The sequence below is a fragment of the Leptinotarsa decemlineata genome, unplaced genomic scaffold (assembly GCF_025532065.1).
Source record: "Leptinotarsa decemlineata unplaced genomic scaffold, Ldec_3_MD MMD2_tig00000157_RagTag_RagTag, whole genome shotgun sequence".
Lineage (NCBI taxonomy): Eukaryota > Metazoa > Arthropoda > Insecta > Coleoptera > Chrysomelidae > Leptinotarsa > Leptinotarsa decemlineata.
In genome coordinates this window covers 1,211,238-1,226,098 of record NW_027412543.1, presented here as the reverse complement: position 1 = coordinate 1,226,098, position 14,861 = coordinate 1,211,238, and the positions used below count along the sequence as shown (strand labels likewise).

The 14,861-nt window shown below is 33.6% G+C and overlaps 1 protein-coding gene across 3 annotated transcripts in view; it reads left to right on the top strand.

Annotated features, from left to right (window-relative positions):
- The window catches only part of LOC141481314 (microfibril-associated glycoprotein 4-like), a 52,120-nt gene that overhangs the window by 20,658 nt on the left and 16,601 nt on the right, over positions 1-14,861 (top strand). For 2 of the 3 annotated variants that reach the window (XR_012464886.1, XM_074172709.1), the window contains exons 5-6: positions 2,002-2,223; positions 11,532-11,762. Coding sequence is in view for 2 of the 3 variants with exons in the window: in XM_074172709.1 (XP_074028810.1) it covers positions 2,002-2,223; positions 11,532-11,762 (453 nt within the window). In the remaining variant the exon portion in view is untranslated. The remainder of the gene's footprint in view (positions 1-2,001; positions 2,224-11,531; positions 11,763-14,861) is intronic. The other variant, XM_074172710.1, reaches the window with a different exon arrangement.

The following is a 14,861-nucleotide window of genomic DNA, read 5'->3' as shown; positions in this document are numbered from 1 at the left end:
AAAAGCAAAATTATTTCTTAAATAATTATTCAAACAATAGAAATATATAAAAATCGAATTTGAACAGTTAAAAATTGAAATTAGTAATTTTTTTTCAATCATGATTATCTCTTGACAACAAAATAGCGAAAAAACATTGTTTTAGAATCATTGAATTTCTCTATTTGTCTAAAACAATTTAATAAACAAATCACGTAGAAAATTCATATCCTATGTTAATAACTGCCATTGTTTAATGTGTAAACAGCCTAGCTTAATATCAATTGAAAAAAATTTTCATCAACAATTTTTAGATATTTCATTCTGCAATAGTTATAAAAAATCATAATTAACAAAATGATGAATTTTTATGAACTTTTATCGCAGGATCGTATGGAGTATATATCAAAAGTTTAAAATTTATAAGCCAATTATTTATACCTTTTATCATATTATTTATGCCAACGGAGATTGGGAAAAAAATTGTTAGTTAACAATTGAATAACTTTTTGAAAAATGGTTCAAGTGTTAAGACAATACTAGATTTTTTTTAAATTTTCAAAATGACATTTTATGTTATAAAAAAATTACTTTTGATAAACTCTCTTTAGCAGCAACGCGCGCATGCCATAAGAGCCGCGCGGAACCCTATGCTCAACGTCGAATTAAAATTAATGGAGATAGAGTTTCGGTAGTCGGGACTTTTTTATCGAAAATTTTCTACTCTTCAAAGAGCTTTTTTAAAAAGTACTTGAATATTAATATTTTTTGAGTTATTAACGAAAACCTGAATACCATTTTTTTTATTCTTATTTTGTCAATAACAATTGCAATTTTTCACCTGCACTAAAATCCTTCGAAAACATTCTTCTAGAGGTGATTCCGAATCGACTGAGCTGTCGCTCATATTTTTAGGACCTTTATCTCTATTTTACATGTTTCTGAACTTGTTGATTAGACTATATACGGCGCTCATTACCAACTTTAGGTAGAAGGATGAAAATCTTTATATTTGAGATAGACATATTTTAAGAGGATATTCATGTTCGGGAAAGAAAGGTTGTAGAAAACTAAAACATTTCTTTCCTGAAAGTCAAAACCTTTCCTTCCCGAAAATGAATATCCCATTAAAATATGCCCTTCTCAATTATGAAAATTTGTATGAATATGGAGAAGAAGAAAACTACTTCTCCAAATTCATGCAGAAAATATGGAAATCTTCCAAAGACAGGATACAATCAATTTCAAAATAAACTTCATAGAAATGTGTAGATCATCCAAATAAGTTTCAGACTTAAACTGGTATAAAAAGCCACCTCCAAACAACTACTTTCATATAAACATAGAATTACACGAAAGAAAAAATACCTTTTGAATAACTCCTTTTATATGCTTATTAGATTATATAAAAACGCTGTTTCATAATCAGTTTGTGCTCCAAACATTGTTATGGAATTGAATCATACAACATTTACAGAATTGCTACACAATAAATTATAAGAAAGAGGTAAAATTTCGCTTACATGGAACACTGTCATCCCCAATGGGGATATCCGATTTTTCGGCCTTATTGCCTCTTCAGGCAATTGCCTACTCATGTCATCGATGACAGTACGTAATGACATTCTGTCGCTTATTTGATTCAATCCGAGCCTTGCGAATCTTGTTTAAATTGAGAGGGGTATATTTTCAGGAGATATTAATTTTTGAGAAAGAAAGGTTTTGGCTTTCTACTTTTACATCATTATATAAAAAATGTTGGAATCTTACAAAGAAAGGAATCAATTGATTTCAAAATTAACTCTTTACAAATACGTGTAGATTATGCAAAGGAGTAACTTTCAGTCACAAATTGTAAGAAGAAGCTTTTTAGAAACTATTCTCATATCAACATTGAATTACACGAAAGAAAACAAAAATGAAATAGAGAAGTAAACTACCCTGCACACCTCGTGAGTGATTGATACTGGACGGAATCTTGAGAGAGAAATAGATTTGGTGAAGTTTTTGATATTCTTTCAGGTCAAAATATTTCTGGAATATATGAAATCCAACCCACAAACGCTATCAAGCCTTTCATGGTTTTATGTGACATGGAAACTGAAGGCGGCGGTTGGACTCATATTCACAGAAGATTGGACGGTTCCCAAGACTTCTTTCTAGGTTGGCGGGAGTATAAATTTGGTTTTGGAAATTTAAACGAAGAATTCTGGCTGGGACTGGAAAATATTCATATTTCTACAGGTAACTGATATATTATGGATCAAACATATCATTCATGATTTCTAGAATTTCCGAAAATGAAAGTTGTTATCAATATGGTTGTATCACAAAAAAGCGATTCTTCTTTTTATTGTATGAATTGAATTCAGTATCTGTGCCTGTTCATTCACAATGTGAAAATGTTTGAGTCTCATTTACTACTGAACAAAGAGCCCTAGTGATCTTCAAAAAGCATTTGAGTCAATCCTAGATAGCGTAAATCAGTTTTTTATACAGAAATGAGTTGAATTTCATTTGGCACAAAGGCCTTTGTTATGATTTGTGGTAATATTTTGGTGACCCACCATGTTTCATTTATTATCATAGGTGTCTGCGCACTTGCTCGGCCCATCTGTCGGGTCAGAAGTCAGTCATCAGTTGACATACGTAGCATCAACATCCATTGTCTCAAGCTATACATTTGTCAATATTATATACTTCGAACAGTAATCATCATTTTATTTGTGGTTCAATTAATCACATGCATGCAATCATAATAATAATTATGAAAATCAACAATCACAATCATTCCACAACTTTAAACATGGTCCTTCGAGCCGGATATCATTAAAACGGTTGAGAATCAGCATCAATAACATACAACAAGTACCAACAAATCATCGATCAAAATATTAATTCAATCAAGAATTCATCGCAAATCAGACGTTACAAGCCGTCGATTCCAGGCACTTTCAAAAAAAGGTTGCAATCGAGTATTGGACAAAGAAGTCAACAAATACAAAAACAATTCCTAAGTCGAGATAAGTTTTTCTACATCCGACGAATAAAAAGAGATCCTAATTTCCACAATCCGTAAGCCAGTTTATGTTCCCTTTTTGCATTTATTTACCGTCAATATTTGTGTAGGGGATTGGTGGACTTATGTTTTTACCTTTCAATTTGCAAATTATTTAAATTCATTTAACACTAATAAAATGGACGAACAATTAAAATCATTAGTGGCTCGCCGTGGCCAACTAAAAGGCCAGGCCACTAGATTTGCTAATTATTTGCTTGATTCTGGGTTACAGCATGATCGCTGGGAACTACAGGAAAGAGTAGCTAAACTCAAAGAAAATTGGTATGAATTTGAAAGAACACAATCAGCCATTGAATTATTAGATGATTCTGAAGCACAGCTGGTGGAGAGGGAAGCATATGAAAAAAAGTATTATGAAATGATTTCCAAATCAGAAAATATTTTAACACGTTATGTTAGTGGCACCTCTTCTCCTGCAGCATCGAATCCTCTTAATGAGTTCCATTTGAAATTACCTTCAATAAATTTATCTGAATTTAATGGATCATATGATACATGGTTGCAATTTTATGAAACATTCAAGGGTCTTGTTCATGAAAATTCTGTTTTGAGTAACATTCAAAAATTTTATTATTTGCAGTCGTGTTTGAAGGGTGATGCTAGGCAGGTTGTGCACTCCTTAGAAATTTCAGAAAGTAACTATGATATCGCGTGGAACCTCTTGAAAGAACGATTTGAAAACAAAAGGATAATCATTCACAAGCATGTAAAAAATATTTTTGATTTTCCAAATATACAAAGGGAGTCACATATTTCTTTGAGAAAATTATTAGATAACATGTTAAAACACACTAGGGCATTGAAAAGTCTTGGTGAGCCAGTGGACAGTTGGGACACTTTGTTAATTCACATCGTTACAACCAAACTTGACTTTCAAACGCAGAGAGATTGGGAATCCTCAATCGACAAAAACACGAATCCTACATTCAAGGCATTAGAATCATTTATTATTAAAAAATGTCAATTGCTCGAAAAACTCTACAGTAAATCTATTCAAAAACCTAAAATTAATGAAAAGTAATTAACTCATATCACAGTCAATGAAAAAACTTGCATTTTTTGCAAAAAACAGCACTTAATATATCAATGTTATAAATTAATGTCTTTATCAATTAAACAAAGATACATAGAACTCAAAAAACTAAAGATTTGTACGAATTGTTTACGGACAGGACATTCCGTAGAAGTTTGCAGGTCAGCTCATAGTTGTAAAAAATGTAAAAGGAGACATAATTCTATTTTGCATGATGACTCATTCGTTAATACAACAAATAACATTAATAGAAGTCATTCGAACACATCAAACAGTCAAATTGAACAAAACAATTTTGTTGAATCAAGTGAACCCAGCATCTCTAGTGACATAACAAATGCGGCACCTATTCAAACATTGACATCTCATTTTTCTCAAGGGAACCAAAATCAGGTGATTCTGTCTGTCAACAATTAATATATCATCTCAATGCAATATTCAAATTCGCTCAAAAGATGGACAATTTTCTAACAATCTTTAATTTCTTATTATAAAATAAATTACATCAAATATTCCGCAATTTTCATTTGATCCCTCGTGTCTAGATATACCCGATGAAATAGAATTAGCAGACCCAGAATATAACATTTCACAAAAAATCGAAGTATTACTTGGTGCATCAATATTTTTTGATCTCATAGTCAAGGGGCAAATTAAACTAGGGCGAAATAAACCCATTCTCCAGAGAACTCGATTGGGTTGGATAATTTCAGGATCTTTACAAATTAAGAACTCAGAAGCTCATCCAAGTTGCATGTTATTTGTAAACAATTTACTCAAGGAGCAACTTGAAAAATTCTGGAGCATTGAAAATGTCACCCAAACGAAAACTCAATTCTCTGATGAAGAACTGGAATGCGAAAGTCATTTCCGCCAGAATTATTTTAGAGATCATGAAGGCAGGTTTGTAGTCAAACTTCCTTTGAAAGAGTCGTACAAGAACTTAGGAGAATCATTGAATGCTGCTATTAGTAGATTACAGTCAGTAGAAAGAAAGCTTTCTAAAGACATTAATCTTCGTAATCAATATGAGGAATTTTTAAATGAATATGAGCAACTGGGACATATGTCCAAAATTGACATCTCTCTCGATGACCCCAATGACATAAAATTTTATTTGCTTCATCATTCCGTCATCAAGGAAAACAGTTCTACAACTCATCTACGCGTGGTTTTTGATGGATCATCAAAAACTTCAACAAATCTATCGTTGAATGACGTGTTGAGGGTTGGACCAACAAATCAAAATGATTTGGTTTGCGTTTTGCTGCGCATGCGTATCCCCAGATTTGTTGCAACAGCAGATATATCCAAAATGTATAGAATGGTGAAAGTTCATCCTGAGAATAGAAACTTGCAAAGAATCGTTTGGAGGAGTAATCCATCTAAAGCTATTGAACATTTTCAACTCAACACTGTTACATATGGTACATCAAGTGCTAGCTTTTTAGCTACTCGTTCTCTGCATCAAGTGGGTTTGGACTGCCAAGCTGAATTTCCTAATATTAGTGACATTATCATAAACAATTTCTATGTTGATGATGTTATATTTGGTTCAGATACATTGTCTGACTCAATTCAGTTAAAATATGAACTTAGCAATATTTTGCAGCAAGCAGGCTTTTTAATAAGAAATATTTTTGAAATAAGGGATAGTAAAGAAAGAAAAACTCTGGGTATTACCTGGAACTCACAACAGGACCGTTTTGAATATTCTGTCATTCTCAATTCACAGTGTAACCCCACCAAACGAACAATCTTAACAGCCATATCTCAAATATTTAATCCTTTAGGCCTAATCAGCCCAGTAGTAGTCAATGCAAAAATCATTTTAAAAGAACTCTGGCAAGCTCAATGTGATTGGGACGCTCTAATTCCTCAAAATATTTCAAAAAGGTGGAAAATTTTTATTGAATCACGCCCTGCTATAAATTCTTCAGTCATTCCTCGGCACATTGCTATCAACAATGCGAAGTCATTCCATTTACATGGATTTTGCGACGCATCAGAAGCTGCTTATGGTGCTGCTGTTTACCTTGATTCACAAAATCAAAATGATGAAATCCTATCAAGTTTAGTTTGCTCTAAATCACGTGAAGCACCTGTTAAAGTAATACAGCTTCCGCGGCTAGAACTATGCGGTGCTTTGTTACTTGCTCAATTGATGCAAAAGATTAAGGATTCTTTGCACATTAACATAACCAGCAATTATTGTTGGACAGACTCTGAAATAGTTTTAGCATGGCTTCGTGCTGAACCGTACAAGTGGAAGACTTTTGTTGCCAATAGAGTCGCAGACATCCAGTCATTAACTGAAGGTTATGAGTGGAGACATGTGAGTTCAGAACAAAATCCCGCAGATATTGTTTCCAGGGGTTTAAATCCTGAAAACTTATCAATCTGCACCCTTTGGTGGAACGGCCCCCCTCGGCTAACTTATGATTCAGATTTATGGTCAACTAATCATGACACCATAATGTCTGAAGTGCCGGAAGCAAGAAAAGAAAAAATGGTTTTGTCTTTCAATTCCTCTTTGAATTTTGATATTTTCTCATAATATTCATCATTCAATAAACTCCTACATGTAACTGCATATATTTTTAGATTTTATCACAACATAAAATTCAGGAATAAGAAACTAACTGGGTTAATTTCTCATGAAGAAATAGATAATGCAATTTTAAAATTTTGTCGTTTAATTCAAGCACAAGAATTTTCAAATGAACTTACATGCCTTAATAAATCCAAGATTATATCAAAGCAAAGTAAATTAGTTTCTCTTTCCCCTTTCATCGATTCACAAGGTCTAATTCGTGTCGGTGGTCGGTTGAGGAAATCTCCATTAGGTTTTGATCAAAAACACCAAATCGTACTTCCATCCAAACATGCATTCACGTGTTTACTTATAAAACATACACATAACAAAAACTTACATGCAGGCACACAATTCATTATTTCTCAAATTCGTGAATAATTTTGACCATTAAATGCAAGAAATACTGTACGTAACGTATTACGAAAACACGTTGATTAACGTGTTTTCGAGCCAAACCAACTGATCATTTTCGTCTAATGGGTGAACTGCCTGAAATGCGCGTTAACTCTACAAGACCCTTCACGTATTGTGGGGTTGATTATGCAGGCCCTTACCTATTCAAGGATGGAAAATCCAGATGTAGAACTCTCATGAAAACTTATTTATGTATTTTTATTTGTTTAGTCACGAAGGCTGTTCACGTAGAATTAGTAACAGAACTCACGACAGAATCATTCATGTCAGCCTTCAGAAGATTCGTTTCACGTAGTCATATCTACAGTGATAACGCTACTAATTTCATTAGGGCAAACAATGAATTAGAGAAAATTCACAAATTAGTAATTGATATAATCAAAAATGAACAATGTCAATCATATTTCTCTGAAAATCGCATCACTTGGCACTTTATACCCGCAAAATCTCCACATCACGGAGGTATTTGGGAAGCCGCTATTAAATCTTTTAAGTACTATCTCAAGCGCATTTTAGGGGATGCAAAATTGAATTTTGAAGATATGTCCCCTGTCCTTGTACAGATAGAGGCATTTTTAAACTCGCGTCCTCTGATTCGTCTGTCCAATGATCCTAATGATTACCAATCTCTTACACCTTTACATTTTCTAATTAGTGATTCCCTGCTGAGTATACCACAGTCAAATGTCATTGACATCCCGTCCTATCGTTTGAAACATTTCCAACGACTACAACAAATGGTACAGCAATTTCGGAAATGGTGGAGTAGAGACTACCTCCACAGCCTGCAACAACGTTCCAAATGGCAGCAAGATTCCACCAGGTCAATACAATTAGATGCGTTAGTTCTCCTCAAGGATGATAGCCTCCCCCCATCGAGCTGGCGTACTGGGCGCATTGAAGCTGTCCATCCTGGGCAAGATGGAATAGTGCGCGTAGTGACTGTGCGCACGACTAGTGGTAATTTCAAACGCGCAATAAATAAAATTTGTTTCTTACCTGATGAACCATATTGAACAGTGTGATGAACTGCATGTTAGATATAATCATTATATTGGAATCGTTTGTTTTGTTTTTTTTTTTTTGTTTTTTGAAATCAATATTTCAAGGCGGCCGGCTATGTTATGATTTGTGGTAATATTTTGGTGACCCACCATGTTTCATTTATTATCATAGGTGTCTGCGCACTTGCTCAGCCCATCTGTCGGGTCAGCAGTTAGTCATCAGTTGACATACGTAGCATTAACATCCATTGTCTCAAGCTATACATTTTTCAATATTATATACTTCGAACAGTATTCATCATTTTATTTGTGGTTTAATTAATCACATGCATGCAATCATAATAATAATTATGAAAATCAACAATCACAATCATTCCACAACTTTAAACAGCCTTTTTTAGTTAACAAAACAATTATTCATGAAAGATAATAATCAATGAAGTCGCCCCGGAGCGCCAATTAATTTTTATTGTTGTATTTATTTTATTTTTAAAATAATTAAATGTCAGAAGTAAATGTCAAAAAAAATGTATAAATGCCTATAAATAATTCTCAACTAACTTTTATTTGAATCAGTGACAAGTGAAACTGAACCAGCACTTTGGTACATCATTCTATGAATTATTTTTAGTCTAGTAGTGAAGAAACCGGTTTTTTTTCCTTCAGTGTTAAATAGTCATGAAGTTTGATGAATATGAATTTTAGAGAAATCGGTTGATCAATTCGATGTTTTTATGATTGAATATCTTCGAAAAAAATAGTATGTTGTTCTATATCTTCTTTTCGTTGATGAATGAAGAGTTGAACCTATTGAGTTTTCCTGGGATATTTTCACTCTAATTACCAGGTTCATTGATACATCCAATAATATAAAAGCATATTGTGCATTTGAAATACTTTTCAGAATGAAAGATTCGAAACTCCGAATGGAACTTGTGTAAATATACATTTAGGATATGCTTGAACCAAAATTACTAAAGAGAAAACAGGTTGGAGAGTTATGATAATCCACTCTTCAATAATGTTACCTAGGTTCACCTTACTCATGAAATGCAGATAATAAATGTTGCTCTCAAATGGTAACAGTTATCTGCCTTTCGTGGCAGCATGACGAAAACATTGTGTAACGGTTCATTAATGAGAGACTGGGACAACCTGTATATACATTTCGATAGTTCAATCAAAATGACGTGCAGGTGGATAGAGGACAAATGAAGCGAGGGTGCGAAGCTTGAGTGAACGTATATCGAGCAGAGAAAAGGGTCGGTGCAGTTCGATAAAATAAATTTCAAATTTCGTGTACCTATTTAACTTCAGAAGCCTGAAAAGAATCTGAAGTAAATAATTCAAGATATTAAAGAGTTGATGTTAAATTCAATAGATTCAACCTTATCCGGAAAATTTGGCTACATCTATATCATGATCGTTCACTGCCTGCTATGTCGTTGTCCGATTGTCTACCTTGAGAGCCGATTTCCATTTTATAAAAAATTCTGTGCGAGATACGCCTCTAACTAGCGTGGTTGAGAAAATTTTTTTTTAAATAATTTCGGTCTGGTCGTGTCTTCAATTTCAGGAAGACTCGTGGAATTTCACCCCTTCCGGGGTGAAAACCTACTTCTTGAAACAGAGTGAGTACCTACATGTCTTCTCCTTCAATGTCAAGTGGAACATTGAAATAAAGAAGTTATGCGTTTTATTCATTATTGTTACCGAATGATTATTGATCGTTTAAACTTGTAAAAAATGTTTTCTCTTCAATATTGTTCATGCATACCTATTTTGATTCAATCGATAGCTGTTGATTGAACAATCCCTATTGATTTAAAGTATTGAGTTATAATTATCATGGAATTTTTATGTTCATATTATCTATTCATATTTATTGGCTTCACTAGAAATAAATCTCCGTGTTTCATGTGTATTTAGTTTCCTACTACTTGTTTACTAATTCAGTAATATTTATGCCATATTTAAGAGAGTAGCAAAGCTCGTTGCCAATTATCATATATTCCCCATTCCTCGTCAATTTATATAAGTATATTTATTGGCTGGCGTCGTCTCAGCTTATTAAAGGACATCTTAATTTTTCAATCAGATCTCATGAATTCGAATCCACGCCTTGGTTGTGACGTAGATAAAGTTGAAAAAAAATGAATGTTTTTTGAAACTTTTAAATAGATGAATAAGAACGATTTGATCGTAAAAAAGTGAGCAACTGGTCTTTCAGTTATTGAATTTTTCTGTAATCTCCAGCTCGAATAGAGCATTTTTTATTCTGTTTGTCGTGTTCGGGACGATAACCTGTGTTGTTGTCACATGCGATTTATATACAGGCTGTCCCAATTCTCAACTAGTTAACGAATGATATTTGAATTTTTTTTTCAAATTCATATCACTCGTAGAGTAATATGCGTATCTTCAGTTACAGGGTGTACAGTAGTACAGAGTGAAATACATTGAATCACGTTGTTTTCTCTTGTTTTTTTAATCAAAAATTTTAATCATTGCTGTCAGTTACAATATGAATCATACTCATTTAAGAATGTAATGAAAAGAGAAATGAAAATTTCTATGTTCTTTACCATTTTTAATTGTAACTAACGTTACTGCACATAGAAATTTTCATTTCTCTTTTCATTATGATCGCCTACCACGTATTAATGGCTACATCCATCAATACATTCAAGAGTGTATGAGTTGAATTATTAATCATCCATTCGGGGCGTAAATACTGATAGGGTAGATATTGATTTGAAGCAAAAATTTCTTCGTAGAGTACTGAAAAAAGATCAGTCACGTTCAATAATAGTTTATGCTGTCACTGATTATTCACATGACACGAAAAGGAAGGAAATCGACGAAAGTGTGCGATCTATTATCGGACTTGGTAAATGATTATGATGGAGTTAATGAAGACTTACCGAATCGTATTCGCAGTAGGATATTTCATGTTCTAGGCAGGATTTCACGGATACGAACCGACATGAGCGATGAAATTTCAAATTATAGGGGTGACAATAAGGTTATAGTGTCTGCTTCAGTGAAAGACTTGAATGAGACTGTTGAATGTCATCGTCGGAGTGCGAACTTTACGTATAATATTCATCGTCAAGAGACCGATGAAAAGTTTGTTTGTTGTTGAAATCCGGTTGATCACTTCATTACACTTCTCATATTTCAGGTGAGGCTGATGAAGTTACTATGTGATGAAAAAAGCTTTGTAGTGTCTTAAACTGTGTGAACTGTTCTCACAATGAAGTATTGTGAAATAAACGTATAAAAATGTTCATCAAGGACTGACCATTTCCTTCATGAATCCGATAGATCACAATCAAATCCAAGTGATTTTTTTTTGCTAACCCAACAAGTACTCATCTTGTTATTCACGATAGCAATCATTTTTGTTTTCACCCTTTCCAGATTCTCAGTCCAGTGAGTTGCTTGTCGAGATCACTGACAGGGATAATATAACAGCATATGCACATTACAAGGAATTTGCGATTGGTTCCGAACAAGATGGATATCCATTAAAAAATCTTGGGAAGTTCAGTGGCGATGCTGGAGACTCATTAAGATATCATTTGGGAAAAAAATTCACAACAAAAGATTATGACCAAGATGAGCATTCACAAAATTGTGCTGTTTTGGCAAGTAAGTATGATAAGAAACATATAAAAGCAAAAATGCCTACAGCTCCCGACAGCATGCCTGCACTGATTGTCAGAGATTGTGCATATGTTTTGGCTCGTCCTTCTACAATATTAATATATGGTCAATTTATGGTCAATTTATGAAAAAGAGGACATGTTTGATGTCGGTAATTATAGACCCATATCAATAATATGCAGCTTCGCCAAAGTGTTTGAAATCCTCATCTATAGCAGGTTATATCCTCATTCGAGCAATCAAATTACACCACTTCAATATGGTTTTATGAGAGGTCGCTCGATAATCATGTTACCCAATCTATCTCTGAAACCCTTGATAGAAGATACCAAAGTGATGTCATATATACGGACTTCTCTAAGGCGTTTGACAGATTTGATCACGGATTACTGCCATCGAAATTGTACAGGTGCGGATTTTCTCTGACCCTGATCCAACGTTTTCTATCATACTTCACTGACAGACGTCAGTATGTTATATTCAATGGCTTCTAGTTCGTGGAATATGCAGCTTCCTTGGGTGTTCCACGAGGAAGCAACCTCTTCTCTTCAACACCTTCATAAACGACATATTTGAGGTCATTGACATCAATTGTTTGATATACGCGGATGACCAGAAATTATATTGTGAGATCAATGGCATCGAGGACTGTCTTCAACTCTTTCCCAATCTGAAACATGTTGAGCAATGGTGTTTTCGCAATAATCTTCCTTTAAACGCCAGCAAATGTTATGTAATGACATACACACTAAAAAATCGTCCATTTTCAAATCAATATTTGATAAACGATATTTCACTTCAACGGCCTCTCACATTCACCGATCTAGATGTTACCTTCGACACAAAACTTTTCTTCGTACCACATATTAAAGTAATTCTGTCTGCCACAAACAGAATGTATGGATTCATTGCAAGAATTTTCAGAGAATTCTCGAATCCATCTACATCAAAAACCTTATACTGTGCTTTCGTCAGATCAAAATCAGAATATGCATCCATAATCTGGAATCCATCTCATCAGTTGTATACAGAGAAAGTTGAGTCAGTACAACGTCGTTTCCTGAAACTTCTCTCCTATAGATCAAACAATATCTATCCACCAATTGAATTTCCCCTTGATGCATTGTTAGCTAGACATGCTATGAATAGCTTGAGTGGCTGTCGTGATTGTCACTACACTTTTTTTTTCTAAACTGATTAATAATTCAATTATTGACCCACATATTCTGCAAAAACTGAATTTTAATGTAACTAGATCAACCTCTAAATTGGTTTATCCTTTTTATCTGCCAATACCACGTACAAATATTCTGCAACGTTCACCTCTACATAACTTGTGTGTCATATGCAATTCTGCAAGTTGTCAGCTCGATATTTTTTACTGTTGCATCTCTGAGATTAGGTCTTTTCACTTCAGCTAATTCTATATGTATTGTTTTTATTTTATAACTTATTGTAATTGTATTGTATTGTGATTTGACTTATATCCCTGTTCTGCAGGTATGTACAACCTGCAGAAAAGTGTATAAATGAAATATATAAAATAAATAAATAAATAGATAATTAGATAAATCAATTGGATGTTTCCTGAAAATTGCTTTGATAACTTCGAAATAAGCATTATAACTAGTGACAAGCAGTCCCTAATGTGAAGAAACAATTACTGAAACACCTGACATGAATTTACTCATTTTCTCATTTAGTTGACCTTGAAACCCATGCCTCTAGAGAAAAGATCTTCATCAGATAGAAACATGTTCATCGGTTCATTTCAAAGAGATATGGTGCAGGGATTGCGGAGAGACTCATCCCAGTGTGGAACAATGCCACTTACTCAATGAAAATCCTCTCCACGAGGATTCAGTACAAAATTCTGGAGATATAATTATCAAAACTATCGAAAAAAAAAACAAATTTGGTGCTATGAATATACCTGTCGTTCCAATCTCACTCTACTCTTTTGAATTATTGAAGAGGTTTGGGGAGAAATTGTATCATGTGAAGATCCAAACAAAACACGATGCAAGTTCAATAATGATAATATCAACAAAATTGATAACAATGATAATAATCTCCATTTCCTCAAACTTGGGAATACAAGGGTAGCTCTCAAGAAGATTTTTTTAACTAACTGCATACTTGTTATACAAATATTACATTTGAAATGCTAAGTATGCAGATAGTGAATAGAAGCATTTTTTCACCTTACCCACAAAAATTTGTGTAAACTGGATTGATTTCATTGAATTTGGTAACATGTTATATAATTCAATTTCAGCACGCCTCTGAAATATGTCATCTTTGTTTGTCTCATATAGGTAACAGATTCATTGTCCTTCATTAGCTATAACCGATGTTGACAAATGGTGAAATAGAAATGAATCCCTTTAAATGTTGAATGCATTATTTCATTATTTAAGTATTTAAATAATTTTTCAAAGAAAAAGGTTGAAATGATAAGTTTTAAATACGTTGTTTTAGAGCTCTTTCATGAAAACTACTTGAATTTCGTCAGGAGGAACGTTCCCTATTCAGAATATGAAAGGACGAGAAAATCAAATTGTTCCAGTGCGAAAATAACATGCAGCAACAACAGACCATATACTGTAACCTGAACATGAATGAACATATCTAGAATAGCATCAACAGACCATATACTGTAACTTGAACATGAATGAATATATCTAGAATAATTCGACCGCAGGAAGTTGATATTAACTTCAGATCGGAGTTGCCACAGAACGAAACAATGGGTTGCGAGTTTTTTGAGAAAAAAATTAGCTTGATCAAACCAAGAAAGCTGAGAAGCTATGAAAACTACAAGAAATTCAACTAGTTCATTATTTTATTCCATTACATTCAGATCACTAGTCGAGAACACCCTCAAATCGGTTTCATTTTCATTCAGAACCAGTCCATTTGAAATGCAATAATTTTTTATTTTATGAACAGATACAGATACGTCAACACTCAAATCATCGAAAGTCTTGGATGAAGATGATACTACTGTATAATCTGCAAAAAACATGGTGTCCCTCAAATGATCATGAATATGAAAAGTAGTGTGCCGATCAAACACCTGTT